This window comes from Tiliqua scincoides, chromosome 2 (assembly GCF_035046505.1).
Source record: "Tiliqua scincoides isolate rTilSci1 chromosome 2, rTilSci1.hap2, whole genome shotgun sequence".
In the NCBI taxonomy this organism is placed as follows: domain Eukaryota; kingdom Metazoa; phylum Chordata; class Lepidosauria; order Squamata; family Scincidae; genus Tiliqua; species Tiliqua scincoides.
In genome coordinates, this window is record NC_089822.1 from 239,263,819 (window position 1) to 239,288,270 (window position 24,452).

The following is a 24,452-nucleotide window of genomic DNA, read 5'->3' on the forward strand; positions in this document are numbered from 1 at the left end:
ATGGGATTTACTTTTGAGTAGGTAGGCATAGAACTGAGCTCTCAGGCTACAATCTGATCCACACTTTCCTGGGAGTAAGCCCCATTGACTACAACGGAGCTTACTTCTGAGTAGAAATGCATAGGACTGGACTCTTAAAAGCTCAGCATCCCACCTGTGAAAGAAGTGGGGACAGCTGGCACCAGGGAGAGCTGAGTACTGATCGAGGAGGGGGAGGCAAAGGAGCTGAGGGGGAGGTGAATGAGAACAGCTGCATTAGTTTCCTTCCAGCCCCAAGTGTGAGGCTGTAGCGTATTTGCTTAACTCTATGAAATTTGTGTAAAAATTTCCGGGTCTGATTTAGCACAATGCATTTTTTCCTAATCAGGGTGGGTCAGGGAACGAAACTCACGAGCATGAAAAGGCTCCACCTGTATATACAAAAGTATGAACAAATGAAAAGATGGAATCCAGTCCATTGAGAGAAATAGGCTGAAAGAGTGAACAGCCTGTCAAATACATAGGTTCTGGTTATAATTGAAAAGGCAAGCTGTTGAAAAGCAGCAGACACCTGCAAAATGAGGAATTGTAAGAACAGTTATACATTCATAAAGTCAACATCAGAAGAAGGCTTCAGCCTCAGTTGTTACAGTTTACCAATTGTAAAAGAGGAAGCTACAGGATCATAGCTCAGTGCTAAAGCACTTTGGACATTAACTTCACCTTTTAAATATTTAAATTTTTCAGTGTTAAGCTAATCATGACTCACTGCTATTCTCCAGGTGTTGTACTCTGTGAGCCCAGAATGGAATCTCTACCTCACCCATAGGTAAGATTGGAAGTGTGTTAAAAAAATCACCTTTGGAAAGGGTGTAAAAATGCACATTTCATCACTCTGTAGCCATGCTGGCGGTCAACAGAAGGAAAGCCAAAAGATGAAAGAGATAATTAACGTGCACAAAGCAATTCAGAATCTCTGCTCTAGAAATCTTTCATAAGGGGAATTTCATATACAAAGTTAATGCATCAACTAAATGTGTTCTGGTAAAATAAACACAAGCACTTTACAAGTAATCAGAGCCTCCTAGAGGCTCTGAGAAGCTCAGGGGCTGAATGTTGAACTTGCTTCCTTTTCTCAATTGTAGTGCACAGATGGTTAGTGTTGATGAGGCTTCCCATCCTGAAGCAATTGCCTCATTATCCACACCAAAGGGCCAGCAAGGAAGTAACAGTGAACATAGGTGCCATCTCCCTACATGGAGTTTGTCACAGTGTGGGAAACCCAACATGAGTGATACAGCCCTAAAGGGTCAATAAGATTTGTCCTGCTTTATTGCCCAAATGTGCCCAATTGGGCCGACCTTTTTCTGGTAGGGTTCCTATGCCTTTAACAATTGCATAGCAGGCCAACAACTGGACAGTTGCAATTCGATTCCACAAATCAATGGGAAGGACTTACCTGCTGAGTTTGGGCCCCTGAATTACTGGATAAACACACTGAAAAAAAAGAAAATGGCAATCCTACCAAGTGCAACAAAATACAAATTGGAGCCCACCAGTCCTGGTCACGTTTACTTCAAATACCACAATGAATGCAATGGAGCCTATTCTCAAGTAAATATGTGTATTACTGCAGCCCAAGCAGATCAACCCACTTGCTGGCTCTGAGGTGACTATTACAAATAGCAGAGAAAGGGAGGAGATGACACATAGCAAGTAGTGAATAGCTGGGGAAATGTGGAGGGGTGGGGAACATACTGGAAGAGGTAGCAGCCACAGCCACAGGGTAGATAGAGCAGTGGTCCCCAAACTTTTTAGCACAAGGACCCACTTTTTAAAATGACACTCAGTTGGGACCCCCTTAGGTTTACCAGATTTATTTTTAAAAAGGAGATCTAAAAAAATGTTTTATTTATTAGTAATAATAACAAGAATAAAACTTTTATCTCCCTATATTTACACAAGCTTGCAAACTGCAGGAGCTCTGCTTTTCGCAAGATAATTAGCAGCAATCTTGCAAACTGTAGGAGCTCAGCTCTTTGCAGGGAAGTTAGCAGCTATCTGGTTTTTGAATAGCTTCAGGGCTTGAGGCAACTCATTAGCTAATCTTTCCATCACCCTTATGCAACCTACCAAAAAATAGGTCATGACCCACCAGGGGTCCTGACCCATAGAGGATGCAGAGGAGGTGTAAGAGAGATGTGGTGATGGTTGCAGCACAGTGCAGTGATCAGGGTGACCAGATACATTGGAAGACAGAGTGCCTATACCTTTAACCATTGTATAGAAGAGGGAATTTTGACAGATGCCGCTCAACATGGAAGGGTTTAAAAAGCTTTCATAGAAGATTTATATCATGTTTTTGTTCCTTTTGGGGAAAGTTTTCCTGATTAGTACTGAAGAGGTGACCAGAACAAGTTTTAGTGACTGAGGGAGCAATCCTTTTCAATTTTCCAGTGCTGGTTCAGCCATGCTAATGGGGTGTGCACTGCCTCCTGTGGTGGGGAGGCAGTCACAGAGGCCTCCTGAAGGTATGGAACATTTGTTGCCTTACCTCTGGGCTACTTTGCAGCTGCAACAATACTGGAAAGCTGGATAGGATCGGGCCCTACAAACCTATCCTATGCATGTCTACTCAGAAGTAATTTCAATGGGGCTTACTCCTAGGTGAGTGTGGATAGGATTGCAGCTTAAATTGCAAACCCAAAACGGTTTTCCTTTCCCACTTTCGCTGATAAAGCGCTTAGTACTCCTCTTTCCTCAGGCGCAAAGCAACATGGCTTATTCTGGAGTAAACAGCCACAGCACTGTAACTGCACAGCCCAACTGCACACATGCTGGGTGGGACGTATGAAGCCCTAATGCATTGTAGGGGTCTTGTTCCGCTCGTGTTGAGGTACCTAGGCAGGGCAGGGGTGTGAGCCTGTCTGCCAGTGAGCGATGCAGTCACTCCAAATTGTGTTGTTGGCAACCTTCAGTCTCGAAAGACTATGGTATCGCGCTCTGAATGGTGGTTCTGGAACAGCATCTAGTGTGGCTGAAAAGGTCAATTCGGGAGTGACAATCCCTTCCACATTGGGAGCAAGTGCAGTCTGTCCCTGGTCTGTCTCCCTGGCTATGGGCCTTCCTTCTTTGCCTCTTTGCCTCAGACTGCTGGCAAAGTGTCTCTTCAAACTGGGAAAGGCCATGTTGCACAGCCTGCCTCCAAGCGGGCCACTCAGAGGCCAGGGTTTCCCACTTGTTGAGGTCCACTCCTAGGGCCTTCAGATCCCTCTTGCAGATGTCCTTGTATCGCAGCTGTGGTCTACCTGTAGGGCGCTTTCCTTGCATGAGTTCTCCATAGAGGAGATCCTTTGGGATCTGGCCATCATCCATTCTCATGACATGACCGAGCCAACGCAGGCGTCTCTGTTTCAGCAGTGCATACATGCTAGGGATTCCAGCACGTTCCAGGACTGTGTTGTTTGGAACTTTGTCCTGCCAGGTGATGCTGAGGATGCGTCGGAGGCAGCGCATGTGGAAAGCGTTCAGTTTCCTCTCCTGTTGTGAGTGAAGAGTCCATGACTCGCTGCAATACATAAGTGTATTCAAGATGCAAGCTCTGTAGACCTGGATCTTGGCATGCTCCATCAGCTTCTTGTTGGACCAGACTCTCTTTGTGAGTCTGGAAAACGTGGTAGCTGCTTTACCGATGTGTTTGTTTTAGCTTGGTATCAAGCTCGGTATCTATTCCAAATTGACTGTATTTTGAAACTGCCATGTAAAATCAAGGCACATGAGACAGTGAGTCACGAAAGGTGCACAGAGGAGCTGCCACCTGCTTCTTGCTCCCTGATACAGCGTATACTGTACAATGTACAGTACAGTGGTTCTCAAAGTGGGACCCACTTTTCAGAAAGGCCAATCTGTCGGGACCCACTGGAAGTGATGTCATCAACCTGGAAATGATGTCATGACTGGAAGTAACATCATCAAGCAGGAAAATTTTTACCACTTCCCCCATATGACAAAATCAAATTCCCAAAACATCCCAAAGGCTGCAATCCTATCCACACTTACCAGGGAGTAAGCCCCATTGACTTATCATTGTTAAAAACATATACAGTACCTTGTTAGAAGTACAGATTTGTAACATTTCCCCAAATGCAGTCACATACCAAGGTAGCATCATGTCTAAGAGAGTAAAAATGAAATCCACGTTGAAATGAATGGGGACCCACCTGAAATTGGCTCACAACCCACCTATCTGGTCCCAACCCACAGAAACACTGCAATGTACAGGGTACGTGGTTTCCCTTCTGCGGAAGAAAAAGCCTCCCCCCATCTGCCCTCCAATCCAGGCACGCTGCCATACTGAGATGAACGGGGACCCACTTGAAATTGGCTCGCGACCCACCTAGTGGGTCCCGACCCACAGCTCGAGAAACAGTCACTGTATTGTACAGCAGAGTCTACATTGTTTCCCTGCTGCAGAGGAAACAGCCTCCCCCCGCCAGGCGGCCTCTCCGGAGCAGACGCCGCCTTCTCCGCGCCCTGCCTGGGCGGCGTCGGAGCTGGAGCCGGCCCCGGGGCTGCGGCTGCTCCTCCTCCGCGCTGCACACGTGTGGCTGCTGAAGATGGCGACTCCCATGGCGAGCCAGGCTGGCAGGGCGCTGCTGCGGGACTCGGCTTGGCTCCGAGTCTCCCTGCTGGGGAGGCGCAGCCCGGTGAGTGCGCGCTGGCTGGCTGGCCGGCCCCGGCTGGCCGTGCAGGGAGTAGCGCCCGGCAGGAGGCGCAGCGCTGCTCCAGGGGTGTGGAAGCCCTGCCTGGCGGGCAGCCTGAGAGCCCAAGACCAGGCATGTCTACTCAGCAGTAAGTCCCATTCAGGTCAGTGGGGCTGACTCCCAGGAAAGTGGGGAGAGGTTGGTAGCCTGAGGCTCCCGTTCTAGTCACTGACCCAGGAGGAAGTTCCACAGAAATAAATGAGACTTACTTCAGAGTAGACATGCCTAGGAGTGTGCTCTCTTTGCTTTCCCTTAGCCAGTTTGAGGGTCCATATTTGGGGGAACGACACACCGCGTCCAGTGTCTCACTTCTGCAATACTGGGGTCCAAACCCACATCGAGCCCCTTCGTAGATGCGCTGGGCTTCTGGGGAGGAACACCCAAGCACTTGGCCCTGTTGCAGGCTGCAGGCCTAGCCACACTTTTCTCAGAATCAGCCCCATTGAACTCAGTGGGGGTTACTTCTGAATAGACATGCCTGGGATTGGCCTGGCAGTCAGATGCACAAGCATGACTACTCAGAAGTAGGTTTCATTGGGTTCAGTAGGGCTTACTCCCAGGAAACTGCTCATAGGATTGTGAGCTTGTGCCTGAAAAAACTTTGGCTCCCATGCATGGATTACACTGCGCACCTGTATGTTTACCTGGGAGTAAGTCCCTTTGATTTCAGCAATCCACAGCCAGGGTGACCAGATACAATGGAGGACAGAGTGCCTCTGCCTTTAACCATTGTATAGAAGAGGGAATTTGGGCAGGTGCAGCTTTTCAAACCCTTCCATGTTGAGTTGCAGCTGCCCAAATTCCCTCTTCTATACCATGGTTAAAGGCAGAGGCACTCTGTCCTCCATTGTATCTGGTCACCCTGTTCACAGAGTGACCAGATGCCCTCTTTTTCTAGGACAGGTTCTCCTTTTTTAGCTTCATGTCATGGAAAAGAACTTAAATGTCTGCCTTTTCTCTGTGAGCAGGCAGCATGTAGCCTTCTTGTAATTAATAAATTAAATGTAATATAATCTTAAATTTAATAATAAGCAACATAGTGTTTAACCACATGGAATCAATATACAAGTGTTTTTAGCTTTTATTCAGTCATGTCCAACATTTTTCTTGAATGCCCTACATTTTGGGGTGCCTTGTCCTCTTGTAGTTAAGACATCTGTTCACCCCGGCAGTACATCCTCTCTAATGTGGGTGATCTGGATCTTTCAAGTTAGATTCTGGACCTGAATGTCAGGAGACTTCAGTGGCTCCTGACACCATGGCCTTGATGGAGTCCCCATTCTCCACTTCACCCCCCCTTCTGTCCAATGCTCAGTGCTGTGCCACTCAGGAGGATATGAGAGTAGAGGCAGGGACTGCTCTTTGCAACTGTATCTTGCAGCTCACCTGAGTGGGTGTCCAAATAGCAAAAGGTAGCTGCTAGGAGCAGGGCCCTATCCAGCCCTACCCTGAGGAAAGTGACAAGGTGAAATTGCTGCTTCCATGTCACTATGGCTGCCTTTCCCACTTGCCAGAGGAACAGCTGTGTTTCTTTCCCTGCCCGCTTCCTCTGGATGGCTGTGCCAGGCCCAATCCATACTGCTACTTAGGGAGAAAGCTGGTAAGCTTGACTGCTTTTCTTTGAATGGCCATTCACTTGCTTACTTTGGGTGCCAGGGAGTGGACTGTCGATACCCCTGCAGTAAGCCATCTTACAGCACAGTGGAGACAAGCACCTACTACAGGGAGTCCTTCTGCCAGATCACAGTTCATGCTGCTCCTTTGGGGCAGCTACTTAGGAGTTGGTGCCTTCTAGAGAAAATGGGCCTTATTAGCAGCTGCCCCATGCGTTGATTTTTCATAGTAATCCTGAGTCAGCTCTCTGCTTTTGTACAACAGAAGAGATACATTTCTATAATTTGTATTCTCTTTATAATTTGTCATTCTCAACTCATATATTCCGAGAGTGAGCCTTCACTCTGAAGGTGAATTCTGGGGCAAAGGCTGAACAGACCCTGGTTTTGCATTAGGTTAGCATGCATCATGATAAATAGTAGTAATAGCAATTATATAGCATTTTAGAGCAGTGTCTCTCAACATTTGCTGTACCACTTCACATGGTCCACCCATTCAAAGTACCACCAGAAATAACTGGTGATGACATCATTGCCAGTTACTTCTGGGTTCGGAGGCTAGATGTGACGTGACAAACACCAGCAAGAGGCTATGGGAGGGCTTTTTTTGAGCACAAAAAAACATGCCTTGGAGCTCTGCTCACCGAGCCTAGCCTCCTGCAGCTGTTGTGTCATGTTCCTTGTTTTGCTGCCGGGCAGCAGGTGTCCAGTGGTTCCATGAGTACTACCAGACACCACCTCAGGTACCACTGGCTGAGAAACACTGTTTTAGAGTATTCTGCACACATGGTCTAATTAATCTTAACAGCTGCCCTATAGGATTGGTCAGTGTTATATCCATGTATTTGTCCTGAGGACTAGAGACAGCTGGCCAAAAGTTGTTGGTGAGTTAATGGCTGAAAAACTTAGCCTCTATGTGCTTTTCATAAGGAATAATACTAGATTATTTCAGTTGTACCGAGGAAGGGGGAACACATCATCTAGTGTGTGGAGTGCGAGTCTAAAGGCCACACTAGATGGAAATCTGTACCTACCTACCTACCTGCCCAAATTGTACGTAATGGCTACTGACCTCTGCTGTGCTTGCTCATAGTTTTTATTACATTTATCCATCTCTCACCCACTGCTAGGCAATCTGGGTTTTGGAGAGTTAAAAGCTTAATATTTGGCTGATGGGTTGGGTTCTGTGCATAACTGATGACATATGGTAAAGTGGAACAATATTTAGTAAGATGAAAGGATGGTAAAAAACCATACACCACCTGGAGCTGCAGAAATGCAGTTAATTGGTCTTGACTGACTCGCAGTTGCAAGAGTTTTCCCAAGCAAGGCATGTATTAAATTCTAAGAGCATATGCTACTTCTTTTTTTTAACATTACATTTTATGAAAAAAAAAGTATGGGTAAATCTTGCGTGAGTTGTGGAATCAAGCCTTTGCTTCCTTAATGAGGAGGTTAGTCCACTGAGTGAGATCATGCTTGAAAGCTACTGGTACTTAGTGATTAGAGAAATTAATATGGTACACATATACAGTGTGCTGTCGGGTATTAGAATTATTAAGTGTGTAGCTTCGGTGTACATGGCACTGGAAAGTCACATAATCATTTTGCTCTCTGTGGACCATTTCCTATTTTTAATGAGTTACAGTTTAAAGACCCTATAATATTGTTGATTATCAAATTGTTTTACTGTAAAAACAACATGCATTTTTTGAGGGGGAGGGGGAAATGGAAAGATATTTATGGCAATTAGTTGCATGCCCTGATGACCAGTTTAACCACTGTTGATGTTTATCAATTTAGCCCCACACCAGCAAAGCGCAGTTATACTGATGTCTAATACCATATCCTGTTGTAGTGATTTCCAGACAAAAAGATTTGCATTTGGTGGAATGAAGATAATCATTTCAAAATGTTCAGTGGTCATGCTAATTTTGCTGGGCAACCATCAGTTCAAACACTTGGAGGAGTTGGCCTCTTAAGGTGGTCTCTTAACCTTTTTTCCAGATTATTCATTCATAGTTTTATATATCATTTTAATCAGTTTGTGTACCATGAGGCCAAGGCAGGGACTCGTGGTAGACAAGTGGAGGCTCTTCTTTCCCATAGAGTGTGAAATGGTCATTGCTGAATAACTTCCTGGAAGGTGCTGTTTCTCACTCTTGGCATCCTTGTTCAAAAGTCAGAATGCATCTGCTTGTGATCCCATGCATATTTACTTGGAAATAAGCCTTACTCTGTGCAATGTAACTTGCCAGTGAGACTTGCAAATTGTGTACTCTGTGAGTTTCACCTGCTTGCAATTACTTGTTTTTGTGGTCAGGTGAGCACTTTTCAAAATTTTTAATCCGTTTGCAATTAATTACATGGCATTGGTCGATGTCCCAGTTTTGTGCCTGTGTAGCTGGCATACGTTTGGCAAGGCTGGTTGCTACTGTGGGTGCATGCTTAGAACTTGGTTTCTTTTCCCTTACTCAGTAAGGCAACTGTCATTCCTTCTTGAGGAGAGAAAGGTGAACTGCTTTTCGGGGAGGGGGGGAGGAAGGAGGGGAGGGGGGAGGAATGCAGGGGGAGAGGGAGGGTTTCAAGGTGTTAGCTGGTACAGCGATCCTTTGATGAGAGCTAAAATTGGGATGGTAGATGGCAGCATCAGTAAGGCAGGATAAGATGCAAGGGTGTTATGTGTGATCCAGAAGCATCTGGTAGGCCATTGTGAGATAAAGGAAACTGGATTAGATAGGTCCTTGGCATGATCTGGTGGGGCTCTCATATTCTTGTGGTGGAGTGGAGAATGGACAACAGAGGACTTTCTTACCTGGACTCTTATGGAATTGCTAGGTGGGATCAAGCTAGTCCTCTATTGCTAGCTGAGGACAAACTAACTTTATTTATCCACCCAACTGAGAGTGTGGCTGCTAGTTGGAAGGTCATTGGCTTGTTCCTAGCTTGAGCATCATTATGGGATTGATGAGAACCATTGGAGGAGTGTTTTTTCCCCTCTTGATTTGGGAGTCTTCAGGAGGTAGCTATGATTGCAAGCACATGCTGTTACAGCAGGAGTTAGCCTTGGAAGGGCTTCATCCGAATTTGAGAGGCATGAAAACTCCATGTGGATGTAAGAAGTAAACAAATCTCCATTCAGATTTGGAATGTTGAACATGATATGTTGAGCAGGGGGGTGATTGATTACATGGTTAGATCAAAAGTTTGACCTTTCTGGCCTGTGGTTCTGTGGTCACTTGCTATCTGTCTTGTAAATGGCCACACTACAGGTTCCACCCTTTGTAATTCCAGCAGGCACCTAGCACCAAGTACACATTCTCTCTTGTATATTTTGAATTAAAAGGAATAAACTGCAATAAAATATTGACCATGTAACAGAGCCCAACTCTAAACAAAGGTTCTGGTTGATTAATCTACCATGTTCAGTCTGCCCAGTTAATATCTTACCTAAATGTCATTGAATTCATGAACTTTGAGCAATGCCCTTATCAATTTTCTCTACTAATTAATGAGAACAAAATTAATGTTCATGCTAAATCAGCTGTGATGTTAATATTGTTTTAAAATGAGACTAAATCTAGTCTTTGATGGTGTTTAGGGCAGAATTTATTTGTCATTAGTATTTCATCTGCAAGTTTACTTCTCTGGGGTCAATTCCACCTCTGCTCCTTGCAATTCAATTTTAAAATTCTTTAGTACCGAGAAAGCTTTATTTCAATTAAAACTGCCATTAACTCTTGTAATGGAAGGCAGAAGATCTCTGGGTAATGAATGTGTAACCAACACTTTCATTAAATAATATGATGAGAATCAATATATTGTGGTTTTGCAAATAAATCCTTGTTCTTCTAGAATTCTGGTTGCTCACAGAGCAAAACTAAATAACATTTACATATGATCTCATTGCATGTATGGTGAAATAAGACACGTTCACCATTAATGACATCATGTTGTGCTTTTTTGTAGTTGCTGAACACAGTCTAACCCCAGGATTTGTCTGTCTGTAAAGTGCATTTTCTCCTCTTTCAATTTTATCATGTGGTTCCCAATTTTCTTTTTACTTGCATACCTCTTAGCAGCCCATCTCCATAATTGTAGTCCTCATATTAGCAAAATGCTTGCAATTAATATAGTTGCTGTATTTCAAATTTATATGTTTTCAACTACTGATTGATATCTGATAATACACAAATCGATGACCAAAAGCTAGCAGTTGGTGTGGCTTTCGCAGCCAGCTAGCTGCCTTCCTTCCTGCCTTGCCAACCCCACAAGGCATTCTAATACAAACCTGCATTTTCCCACCATTATTCAATTCTTTTTCAAGTACCCCTAAAGGTCCTGGCAAGTACCCCTGGGGCTACACATACCCCAGGTTAGGAACCACTGCTTTGTGGAATCAGGCATACTTCAGTTCTTCACGCAAAATTTTAACTGTTCAAAAAGATGCTATGCTTGGCAAAATGTAACTAGTGTTTTGAGGAAGGGAAGGATGAAGGAGGTGAATTCATGCTTCAAAATCCATTCTCTGTGTTCTCCAAATGCTCCAAAGCACTCTAAAAAGGGACTGTGAAATATTAAATATGTTGATAAAACATTTCAATTAATTCAGTGTCTAATTACTACATTCAAATGAAGAGTTTTTCTCAAAGGCAACTTTCTTCACTTTGCTGTACTGCATAATGTGTAACTGTCAAGGCTGGTAACCTTCATTTTTCTTGCCTCTTTTGTGTCATTTCTTACTTAAAAAAACAACTATAGATTTTGTGAATTATCCTGCATAACACACATGGGATTTGTCATGCCAGGAGAATTGAGAATTTTAACACATGCAATAGTGGCAGAACTACTTTTCTTTCCACACAAAGACCTGCATCAGAAATCCATATGTAGGAATTTTACTTTTTTTCAATGTTTGACTTGTTACTACAAAAGTATTTTGCAATAAATGTGTATAATGACATTTATTGTTGGCACCCCATTGTGGATCCATGTGTTTAATTTCTTCTGGTTTCTAATGTAAGATGACGATTGGTTGTGTTGGACAGATGGACTTCCTAAGCTGCTAATCTTTGAGAAGGTAACATGCTGGTATCCCTGCTGCTTTTGACAAAGTTTCCATTAAGGGAGGTGTTCCTTTGGGAATGGTTACAAATAAACTTTGGGCAGGAGAGACATTGATTGTTGATGGGGGTTTAGAACAGCCTGCCTATGTAAACCGCCTTGGATTAAAGTCTGAGGAGAAATCTGATGACCAAAGAAAGGCGGTATATAAATACCTGTATAAATAAATAAATAAATTTCCAGCTCATTGCTACAATGGTACTTTTGTACGAAATTCAGAATGGGAGCACAGGAAAGGAATGGGAGCACTCCACAGGAAAGGAGGAAACCCTTTCTATTGTGCTCAGTGTTTCCAATGCTCAATGGGACTTACTCCCAGGAAAGTCAGGATAGGAACCTTAACTAACTTAAGGCCATGTGGAGATGTCCACTAGCTTAGATGATTTTCAAAAAGGTATTGTGCAGATTCATGGAAGACAGGGGCTGTCTGTAGCTTTTAACCATGATGACTAAGTGAAACTTGAACATTCAGAAACAGGGAGTCCCTGAATACCAGTTGCCAAGGGACAGTAATAGCGGAGGACTCCAGGACATTGAACATCAGGAAAAGGCCTGTTGCGATGCCCTGATCAAGTTCCTGAGAGCAACTGTTTGGCTACTGTTGGAAGGGGAATGCTGAACAAGATGAACCTTGGTTAGATGCAGCAGCGATGTATTTATATACCCCTTTCCCCAGTGATCCTCTTGAGTGATATAAAACTGTGGCACCACCTAACTGAAAAGAATGATTCTCCACTACTTGTCATTAGAACAAAAGCTTAGAAACCATAACACATCAGTTTAGTAACCGGATTTCTTTATATTTACCATCTAATTCATGCAATACATAGGCTGCAATCCTAGCTTAATCACTGAAAACAAGCACCGTAAGCCACACTTCAGACCCATGGTGATTTTTTTTCTTTAAGGCATCATAACGTTTTCCAGACTCACAAAGAGAGTCTGGTCCAACAAGAAGCTGACGGAACATACCAAGATCCATGTCTACAGAGCTTGCGTCCTGAGTACACTTCTGTACTGCAGCGAGTCATGGACGCTTTGCTCACAACAGGAGAGGAAACTGAACGCTTTCCACATGCGCTGCCTCTGACGCATTCTTGGCATCACCTGGCAGGACAAAGTTCCAAACAACACAGTCCTGGAACGTGCTGGAATCCCTAGCATGTATGCACTGCTGAAACAGAGACGCCTGCGTTGGCTCGGTCATGTCGTGAGAATGGATGATGGCCGGATCCCAAAGGATCTCCTCTATGGAGAACTTGTGCAAGGAAAGCGCCCTACAGGTAGACCACAGCTGCGATACAAGGACATCTGCAAGAGGGATCTGAAGGCCTTAGGAGTGGACCTCGACAAGTGGGAAGCCCTGGCCTCTGAACGGCCCACTTGGAGGCAGGCTGTGCAGCATGGCCTTTCCCAGTTTGAAGAGACACTTGGCCAACAGTCTGAGGCTAAGAGGCAAAGAAGGAAGGCCCATAGCCAGGGAGACAGACCAGGGACAGACTGCACTTGCTCCCGGTGTGGAAGGGATTGTCACTCCCGGATTGGCCTTTTCAGCCACACTAGACGCTGTGCCAGAACCACCTTTCAGAGCGCGATACCATAGTCTTTCGAGACTGAAGGTTGCCAGCAACATAACACCAGAGGTTCTCTAGCAGGTTGCACTCAGGAAAGGGTTGTTTTCAACAGCCCGAGGGCATCCTCAGTTTTTGAATCTTGTAAGTACATTTGTCAACCTGTGTGATGAGACAGAATTAATGGTTAATGTCCAGTGATTGCCACCAAACTAAAGCATGATGTGGCATGATTTTCTAGGAGTATCCCAGCTTGGAAATTATGTTGCTTTGAACACCCACAGGTGGCATGTATGCTGTATGTGTGAGAGAGGACCAAGCAATCTCCCTCTTTCCTTTCCTTGATTGCTGAAAACTTTTACTTGAAAGCAACGTACCAGTACTTGAATTGCATGTCTTTATTATAATCAGTAGAAAAAACAGTTCCCTAGAGACTCATTTTAGTTACATTTAGTATGGAAGCATTATAGATGTCATTTCCCCCCAGAAGTCTCACCTGTAGAGAAAAACTTGCTACCTCTTGCAGTTTGATACTTTTGTTTCGCCTTTATTTTTTGTGTGCTGCCACTGAAAACACAGTAGTTACTCATCACAAAACCGGGGACAGGAGCAGTGTCAGTCAAATGTGAATATTTATACCTGGGTTTAAGAGAAACAAGAGAATTGGTGGATGATCACAAGAGCAGCAAAGCTGATGGGAGGGAGGTGTATTTTTCTTTGTACGGTTTTATGACTTTGAGAATGTTGGCAGGGGAGAAAGCACAGCTTGTTTATGGCATTTCTTAGCTGCTTATTTTTATTAAAGGAGTCCAAAGCAGTGTATGGCATTCAAACGTCAACACTAAAAAATAAATACAAGTATAGTCTCATCAACACAAGAGACAATGTATGTACCTGAAATATAAACAGGCAGCAACAAATTATAACGGGGGAGTGACAATGCCAACTTTCAAGCCTAGAGAAAAAAGGTTCCCTTATGTACCCACAGAAATTGATCAAGGGAGAGACCTTTCCCAGTTGTAATACCATTCTTGTGGAATTCATTCCTTTGGGAACCTTACTTGAGTGCCAGCACTCAAGCATCCCCTGTAGTTTCCCCTTAGGACCTTTTCCCAGAATTGAGAAGGCCCTTCTCTTCACCTTTGTATATTGAATTGGTAGGAGATGTCTGTAGTTCAGCACATGGCTTTTGAGTTTATTACTAGACCTAAAATGTGACTTTTTGTCTCCCTTTCCTTTTGATCTCCTGGAACAGATATTCTGCCAGTCAGTTTTGGGTATTTTGCTTAAAATTGCCGAAGAGTAGGTTGCATGGTTTCTTTATTTAGGAAACCATTGGTGGCAAAGTTGGACATTTCTGATCTAGCTTGGCATTACCAAGTGCTTTGGGTCGTGAACGTTGAATTTGGTTCCCTTGAGTTCTCCCTCAGATTTTCTTAGACCTGATACCTTCATTTTTAGTCCCTGTTATCTTGTTTTGTTATATTTGTAAGCCACTTTTGATGTCCCTTGGGGTGGAAAAGCAGCCTAAATGTATTGATGATAAATAATACCTGAGCGGTTGTGAAAATCAGTAAGAGGTGTGGATTACCGTTTAAAAACCATCTACTTGTATCCATCACTAAGTGTAGAGCATCACTTATGGGGGTTTGGCCAAATATATGATCTACTATCCTGAATTAGAGCTTCCAGAGCCTAGCTTTCCAAACTCATATTTAGAAAGCATGTGTGATCTACAGCCCTTTTGCCCCAGTTTGCTCAGGCTGCAATACAAAGAAGTAAATAACAATATAGACTTTTAAGAGCTGTTTCTCATGATAGCCTCACCAGAGAGACACATGTCTTATCTACTTTCATTGAGGTCAAAGATAACTCTTGGTATTTTTAGTGCTCCTTTATGGATATATGTATCCTGAAACTCAGTTCCACCTATAACTGGAGTGGCTTAAAATAATACTCAGTTTAGTTCAAAAGAGAAGTTTTGTATCGTAAAATTGGCCTCCGATATATTTTATGTAGGTCTTAAGAAAAATAAAGTAATTTGAAAGATTATATGTGGGCCCTCACTGTCCTCAGAAACAACCATAAAGCTTTGTTTTAGGCACTGCAGAATGCAGATCCATTTCAAGTTGTAATAGTCAATTTTATACTGATACTCTGTCTTTTGCTCCAATGGGACTAAGGACGCAATCCTAACCCCTTATGTCAGTGCTGGAAAGCACTGACATAAGGGCAATGCAGCTCTGAGGTACGGGAACAAACATTCCCTTACTTTGAGGAGGCCTGAGTGAGTGACACCCAACTACAGGATGCAGCACATGTCCCATTGGCATCGCTATACCAGTGCTGGAAAGTTCCTACATAAGAGGTTAGGATTGCGCCCTAACTTAGACAGAACATTATTTGCAATGTGTTACCTTAGTGGTTTTCAAACTCTGGGTTGTGGTCAGGGACCCAGTTTTTGTTGGGTCTTGTAACGCTGCCGAGCTTCCGGGGTGCCAGGCTTTTGCATATTCTAATGCTGAAAGCCCAGCTCCAGAGCATGTCTTCATCCGTGAGAACACAACATGACTTTGGCTCGGAGCAGGTCGAAGAACTTTCTCCATGTTTATAGTTATAAATTAATATTTTATATTTAAAATAATAATCTTGGGAAAAATGATTTCAGTGAAGAAAAGTAGCCAAAATGTCAAAATGACATTGCAAATATAAAATAAATACAAAGAGAAATGATTGTATAAATGCAAGGAAAGAAGAGACAGCTCAGTCCTGACATAGTATCACTGGAACTCTGCCCTGGACAGCAGATTCAAGCCCCAAGTTCTGCAAATGCTGTTGCTGTACTCCAGCCACAGTGCAATCCGTCAGTGATGACTGTCAGAAAGGGCAAATGGTTTTTGCAGATGCACAGGTGACATTCCTGCGGTCATGAAATGTTTTCATGGAGTTTTTGATGTAGGCAAAACAGACAAAGAGAATGCAGGGTTTGTTAAGTTACCTGCAAATCCTTCTGGACACCTTTCATTAAATGTGCCTCTTTGGAATGTGGTTAGAAGTCCTGAAGCCAAATATTTTACTGTATTTTATTATTCACCAAGTATTTTATTAACAAGAATGCAACACAAGGCAAGAATACAGCATAATGCATTTGTCCTCCTTACTTATTCCTGTGGAAACCAGCTGTAGGTCCCAAGTGGTAACAGGCAGTTTGACACCTTTGCCTGTGCAGCCACCTGCTTGAAGTTCATGGAGGTCTGGGAGAGACAGTTTAATGAGCAAGAAGCCTATCAACAACTTTGGCTTGCATCTGCTTCCCCCCGCCTAATTTTTCTTAATAGCATTGACTGCCTGTCACTGAAAAGAGATGGGCAGATGTTCAGTCTCTTAAAGGATAGTCTGGGAATTAAATTTATATATTTAACCCCCCCTCCCTTTCTTAAGGTTAACGTAAGCTGGCTAGTATCCATAAAATATCAAATAAAGTAATAGCAGTTTGAAACCAACATAATATTATCAACTAACCCCTCATATATAAAGCAGTGTTAATTTGTAATTTTAAATGTTCTTGATTTGTATCTCAGGTGTCAGATACTTGTTTTTACTGAGAAGCAAGTACTGACCAACCTTTAAATAAGAGTATGTAGGACTGTACTTGTATACTGTAATTCAGTGGTTTTCACACTTTTAGCACCGGGACCTACTTTTTAGAATAAGAATCTGTCAGGACCCACCGGAAGTGATGTCATGACCAGAAGTGACATCATCAAGCAGGAAAATTTTTAACAATCCTACCCACACTTAACCAGGATTAAATCCCATTTACTATGATTGTTAAAAGAATATACATAGTAGCCTGTTAAAAGTACAGATCTGTGACATTTCCCCAAATGCAGTCACATACCATGGCAGTATCAAGTCTAATATATTAAAAATAAAATATTGAAATGAATGGGACCCACCTGAAATTGGCTCTTGACCCACCTAGTGGGTCCCAACCCACAGTTTGAGAAACACTGCTGTAATTCATTTATATTTGTGTTTACTTAGAAGTAATTTCATGGAGTTTAATTGGCGTTACAAGTAAGTATATAGGTTTACAGCTTGGTTACCCTAACCATTGACCTATATCAGTTTTTTACTACCCAGTGGGAAGGTCAAGGTTTAATATGTTTCTCTAAACCTATTATAGAACTCACCTGTTTTCTTACACTTGTTCCTGAATCTGATTTAAAGTTATCTGAAGGCACCCTGTGGCTCTCTGTTCTAAAATTTGCTTATGATTATAGTTTCCTTTTGAAAGCTTCTGGTGCGATCTGCAAGGATTTCTCTTTCATTGTTCTTTGCAGGAAGAAAGCAACAAGAGGATGTGTGTGATATAGGGCTCTGGCTAATCCATGTAATTTACTGGGTGATAAAAAGCAGCAGGACTTGCATCTCTTGTTTCAACCTTTGCCAACATGGCCTGCAGAAAATTTGTCATGATTAAGATCTAGAATTTGACCACTTGATTGATTTCTGAATAACTGCAGAACTTGTTCTCTCCCCCCCCCCTTACTCAGACTGCACACAGTCCAGTATTTTCTTAGTCTTATGACCCAATCATGTCTGGGTCTTGTGCTGATGGGACTTGTGTTCCACGCATGCTATGCTATGTGCTGACCCATGATAGGATTGGGCCTAGAGTCGCAGGGTGCTCTTATAGTACAAAAGAGCAAATGTTCCTTTTCAGGAGAAAAGCCCTATAGCACATTGGATTTTTTGTAAGCTCACATGTGTACTGTACTGAATCAGTATCGGTCTGCTCCTTTTCTTAGGATACTTACTTACTTACTAAGTAAGGATACTCCTTACTTAGGATAGTGTGGGCATTGTGCAGTATTAGCACAGGACTCTGCCATGATTAACATTCCAGCTCATCTTATTTGATCACTAGTCAAACGATCTCCGACACTCATTCTCTCGATGCCGAGCTAAACAGGCGCATCGGTAAAGCAGCTACCACGTTTTCCAGACTCACAAAGAGAGTCTGGTCCAACAAGAAGCTGACGGAACATACCAAGATCCAGGTCTACAGAGCTTGCGTCCTGAGTACACTTCTGTACTGCAGCGAGTCATGGACTCTTCGCCCACAACAGGAGAGGAAACTGAGCGCTTTCCACATGCGCTGCCTCCGACGCATCCTCGGCATCACCTGGCAGGACAAAGTTCCAAACAACACAGTCCTGGAACGTGCTGGAATCCCTAGCATGTATTCACTGCTGAAACAGAGACGCCTGCGTTGGCTTGGTCATGTCGTGAGAATGGATGATGGCCGGATCCCAAAGGATCTCCTCTATGGAGAACTCGTGCAAGGAAAGCGCCCTACAGGTAGACCACAGCTGCGATACAAGGACATCTGCAAGAGGGATCTGAAGGCCTTAGGGATGGACCTCAACAAGTGGGAAACCCTGGCCTCTGAGCGGCCCGCTTGGAGGCAGGCTGTGCAGCATGGCCTTTCCCAGTTTGAAGAGACACTTTGCCAACAGTCTGAGGCTAAGAGGCAAAGAAGGAAGGCCCATAGCCAGGGAGACAGACCAGGGACAGACTGCACTTGCTCCCGGTGTGGAAGGGATTGTCACTCCCGGATTGGCCTTTTCAGCCACACTAGACGCTGTGCCAGAACCACCTTTCAGAGCGCGATACCATAGTCTTTCGAGACTGAAGGTTGCCAATATAATAAGTCAAATTCACAGCTTACAAGCCATGATGGGTATGTGCAACCTCTGATTTTAGAAGTAGGCGACCTTGAAATGCCTGATGTAAGGGAGTGGCACCAGGATGCAGGTCTGTTGTTGTCTTATATGCTCCCTGAGGCATCTGGTAGACCACTGCAAGATTCAGAAAGTTGAACTAGATGGGCCTATGGCCTAATCCAGTGGGGCTCTTCTTATGTTCTTATATTCTGATGCCAAAACTCTGGACCATAGATAGTAGAAGCTTCCTTGTAGATATACCCTTATTTTAAAGGCTAAACTTTAAAAGCGTATGTGGGTCTGTATTTAAAATCAGACCTGGCACATACACCTCGTTGTGCATTGGCATGAATTATCAGGAGTTAGCAGTATGTTATTTACTATATTTATATATACTACCTTTCTGCAACTATATTTGCTGGACACTGGTGGCTTACAATTAATATGATAAAAAGGGTAGGGAGAGGATGGAAAATATGCAAATTCAGGTCTAATAGCAATTGATGGGAGGAGCCAAGGGACAATTGGTCCCAGCTAAGTTAATAGACTGAGGGTATCCAACTTTCCAGCACCGGCATAAGGACAATGCAGCTCCGAGGTAAGGGAACAAACATTCCCTTACTTTGAGGAGGCCTCCATGAGTGACACCCTACTGCAGGATGCAGCACACGCCCCATTGGCACCACTATGCCAGTGCTGGAAGGCACTGACATAAGGGGTTAGGATTGTGCCCTGAGTCTCTGTCTTATCTTTCCTTATGATTCAGCTAGGTGCAGTGTGATGGAAGCACTGATGGAGGCACTGGGAACGGAGGCGCCAAATGATTATTGGTCTTGCTGGACCAATGGACTAGTGGTCTTGCTATCTGGCCTATGGAGGCCTTAGACAGTGCAGTGTCACTGTGTGGACTTCCTCGCCAACAACATTTCTATTGCTGTCCTCTGTGCACTAATAATTTATGGTTTTATGAACGATAAAAAGGTGCAATCGTGCCAAAGCTAAGCATTTTTAATTTCCCAATTAAAATGAATGGGATTTGCTAAAATTGATCTGGATTGGGCCCATAGTATAGAAAGTGTTTCACGTACATCTCAGCAGGCATTATTACATCCCTTTAGGACAGAACTCTCCAGGCTCTGGCCTACAGGCCACATCTGACACTCTGTGTAATCCCTCTCCTGTGTAAACAGAATTTAACATTCTGCAAGACAGCCTCCTGTTCACCGTGCAGATCTTCCCCGAAGTGCGCTCTGGCCAACCGCTTCCAGGTTCTGTTTCCCTAGCAGCCATTGTGCCTGGATTTCTGGGCAGACTCTGCAAGCCAAGATGCAGTTCGGGGAGGGAGGATATTGGCGCTGCAAACCGGAGGCTACCTGGCAGAATAGTAAGCGCAGTTCATGCCGGGAAAGCCTTTCCTGGTGCACAGCAGTCTCCAGTTTGCAAGTGTATCCTATGAATTTGTTGTGATATGTTTAGTTGTCTTAATTAGTGCTACTGTGTTTTACTGATTTGTATTTGGGAGATAAAACTCAAGATCGGTTTGAAACCTTTGCTTCTCTTGTTGGCGTGTAGGTACGTAAAAGCTCCTGTTTGCTTTTTGGGATGGAGGGCAGAAGTAGTAGATAAGTAAGGAATCTGGCTGCTTACAAGTAAAGGACCAAAGGTTCTGTGCCTGTTGTTATCAGCTAAGTGAGCCTGAGCAGGCATAATTGTAAATGTTGGCAGCAGTTTTGTGCTTTGGCTCCCCCCGCCCTTTCACTCTGCAGGATGAATATGCGACTTTATATATAAAGTGTCCAAGCGGTTCTAGTTAATAAAGAGTAGCCTTTTTCTTAAAAGTGTGTAATCGAAAGAATACTGACCTTCAGAATTCAATGAGCCTTAAACAATATCCCGCTTTGTCCTAAATTGAATTAGCCTTTTATGACTGAACTGTAAATGGAAGAGTATGTTTGCCTGAAAATGGATGGTTACCTCTCAGCGTATCGCTTTCAGTCGCTTAAATAGGCAAGCTGATGATGGTAATCACTAGGGAAGGTCAAAATAAGGGATTACAGTTTCTGACACTCAGGGCCCAGTCCTATCTGACTTTCTGGCACTGATGCAGCCACAATTTAGCCCCAAGATAAGAGAACAAAAGTTCCCTTATCTTGAGTAGCCCTCCATAACTGCTGCCAAACCCCAGGATTCAGTGCACACCCCGTTGGCGTGGCTGCATCAGTGCTGGAAAGCTAGATAGGTTTGGGCCCTCACAATGCTAATCCCACAGTTTTGCATGGGGGATGTTCTTTCTCAGTATTCATGAGCCCTATATAGAAATTCTTCCTCTGCATAAGAGATTTCCAACATTTTTCATCTCATGGCCCACTGACAAGGCACTAAAATTGTCAAGGCACACCATCAGTTTTTAGACAATTGACAAAGTGCACCGTGCTGCTGGTTGGGGGCTTACAACCTCGATGGTCCTACTAATAAATGAACCTCCCCTAAACTTCTGCGGCACACCTGTGGATAATTTGTGGCACACTGGTTGAAAATCACTGCTCTACATGGACACTGAACATGTGGAGAGAAAAGTGGAACTGTGTCCTCTCAGTGTGCTCCTGCACCCACTGGCCATCCTTCCCCCAGCAGCACATAAGTTCCTCTGTGTATTCCAGAATTTTAACAGTGTGAAGAAGCCACCTTCATATACAACTGTATGTGAGTAGTGCCCCTGTACAGACAGACCGCTTTCAGACTTGCATCTGTTGGAGGACATGGCCAACGGGGTGTCACCACCAGAGAGATGGTCATCAGGGCACAATCCCGCCACCTCCCATGCATTCAGTATATGCACCCCTCTACCCCCATGGCAAACAGGTGAGTGGAATTGCGTGACCTGAGAACTTTAAGATAAGTAACTGACCTCTGTGAATATTGTAGCTGTAAGAAGTAGTGTATTAAACATTTTGCAGAGGAAAAAAAAATTAAGAGGGTTTGGTCAAATTCTAGTGGAATTATTTTTAGTACCAGACTGATGATTTATCATATCCAAAAGTGATCTCAAAATATTCTGTTTTGTCCTGCAGATTTGCATAGCTGGGCTCTCACTGTTCAACTCCCATACCAGCCTACAAATATTCCTGCAAATAGAGATGTGTTTTTTTCCCAGTGGTAACAAAATAAAGACACATAACACCACTTTCTGCACTTCTCATTTTTGTTAAAAAAAAAAAAAACTGCAAAAAACCCCTCTACTTGTTAACCTCTACATGCATGTGGCTGCATCTGCTGACACTATATCACCTTTATCTCCTACCTAGTACACTTTTTAAATGAATATAATTTATAATTATAATGTATAAAAATGTGCTCTTGGAATAAAAGCGCAGGACACCACTTTCTGTGCTTCTCATTATTGTCAAAAAAGAAATTGTGAAAAAATGAAACTGGAAAAGTGCACCTCTACCTATATATTGCTTTTTATGAGTGGCCGGATAGACTGTCATTTGCTTTGGCAATGTCCTTTATTACTGCAGTTTAATTTGGTGTTGTCAGCACATAGGTCTCCTCCAAAAACTGCTGAGTTCTGATGAAAAAATTGCTCTTCACTGCTCCTTCTACTTAACTGATTTTGCTCTTCCCACACATAAACTTTAAGGTATGTCTAAGTTCAAATGGAGCGCATGCTTGTGTTTCCAGGAAGAAAGAAATCAAAGGTTGCTTTCTTTCTTTTTTAAAAATAAATAAATTAAAACAAAATGGGCTCCTGCTTGCTTGGAATGTTTGATCTGAGATGTTGGGAAATGCAGGAAGCCACTTGAGGGTCAGTCTCTTTGATCACAGTGAATAGTTGATATAGCTTGCTCTTGTGATTGATATCGGTGCTTTTGAGATTTGCTTGATCTCAGTTCTATGTCTCTCCAACTTGTGATTTCCCAGAATCTTATGTCAGTGTGGGCACGATAGTGGAAGATGACTTGAAGCATGCAATGTAAAACGGAAGTAACCTTGTAATATTTGTCACAAATTCTTAGCATTCCTTGGTTACTACAGTAAGCATGTTTACTTAGACGTAAGGGTGGCTTAGCACTTTGCCCTATGCAATAAAATCAGATTAAAGTGCACGCACATTAGTTCATTTGCTTTCCACTCTTGTTATGTGAAAACCTGCCCTATGTTAGATTGAAACCACTGGGGTTTCCAAGCACAAACAGATAGGATCGGACTGCTAGTAGCCTGCAAAAGCAATTGATTTTTGTTCTTCCCAAAAAGCTCTTCCTTACATCTAAGAGAGAACTGCATATCTTCATAGAATCTTAGATTAGGAAATGAAAGTTGCAATAATCTGATCCAACTATATTTCCTTAGAGGATTCGCTAGTGCTAAGCCATCTTGGATAGTTTTCCAACCAGGATTGCTTCTCTTTAATTTCCAGAGAAGGCGGTTCTGCAGCATCCTCACCAGCTTGCTCCATTGCTCAACCATTCTTGAAATTAGATATGCAGTGCAAGCCTAATGTCCTGCAATGGGAGCCGATTGCTTATGTTCCTTTCCTCTGAAACTGTGGACAATACTTTGTTTTCCCCCCTTCTTTCTCTTTAAGGCGGGTCAATGTATTATGCTCTTTTTCTTTCTCTTTCCTCCCCCTACCCTCCACATCCCCTCAGGTTCTAGTGTGCTGTTCAAAAAGAAGGTCCAGAAATTAAGGATGGTAGCTTTTGCTTGCAGCATTGGTTTAGTCTTGAGGGCATCAGAAGGGCAGCAGAAGGGTAGCAAAAATTGATGGCAACGGAAGTACAATCTGACCTATCTGAGCTATCCTCAGTAGTGTAACTGTAGTTCTCTTGTCTTCTTGGAGGCCTCAGGCAGCCCAATCCTGTGCTTCCCTAGCACCCAGGGCTACAGTGGCAGCAAAATGGTGACTGCTGTATCCAGTGGGACGGGGAAGCAGTGCCTGGTCTCCTTGGGGTAAGGGAACAAACTTTCCCTTATTCTGTGCAGCACCTAAGTGGCCCCAATGGGTCTCTGAGGATCTGCACTTGCTATTGAGCAGCTACAGAATCAAGGAGACCCATGTTGGGTTTCCCGTCCCAGGAGGGGGGTTCGGATATGGCAGCAGAGCCTGCCACTGTCTCCCCCCTCTCTCAGGCCTGCTCCTCCTCTTCCCCTGCCCTCACCCCCGCAGTTCTGCCTCCTTCCTGCCATCCCCTGCCCCAAACAGCCCTGCCATAGGCCAGCATTAGTACTTACCGCTGGGAACACTTGGCAGCCTTCCTCCGGTGTTGCTACCCCATGTTGATTGATGCTGGGCCCATGTTGACTGATGGTGCGCCAGTACCATAGGTGCGATAGTGCCTTACAGCGCTTTTTGTGATAGTTGGGCCAGTGGCGCTGGCAGAGCGCGGCATCACAGCCCACAGGATTGGGCTCTCGGTGGCATAGGTAAGGAGCCTGTGTGGTGATCATGTGTTGTGTTTGGATTGGAGAAAGAATCATTTTTCCATGAACCTCAGGCAGTCAATATTTTTCAGCCTAACTCCTCAGCTCAGCAACATCAGGGTGTCCCCCTGAAACCACACATATAGGCAAATATTTTGAGGACTTACTTTCTATCTGTCTCCGTCAGTGTGCAAACATTTGCATAATTATTGTTCAGAGAAGCTACGCTGTCTATTCTTGGAGGTT

At 43.8% G+C, this 24,452-nt stretch overlaps 1 protein-coding gene across 1 annotated transcript in view; it reads left to right on the forward strand.

Moving 5' to 3' along the window:
* The first annotated feature begins 4,558 nt into the window (after positions 1-4,558).
* The window catches only part of SUCLG2 (succinate-CoA ligase GDP-forming subunit beta), a 231,712-nt gene continuing 211,818 nt past the window's right edge, over positions 4,559-24,452 (forward strand). Inside the window, exon 1 of the mRNA XM_066616362.1 lies at positions 4,559-4,685. Coding sequence (XP_066472459.1) covers positions 4,596-4,685 — 90 coding nt within the window. The 5' untranslated portion in view covers positions 4,559-4,595. The remainder of the gene's footprint in view (positions 4,686-24,452) is intronic.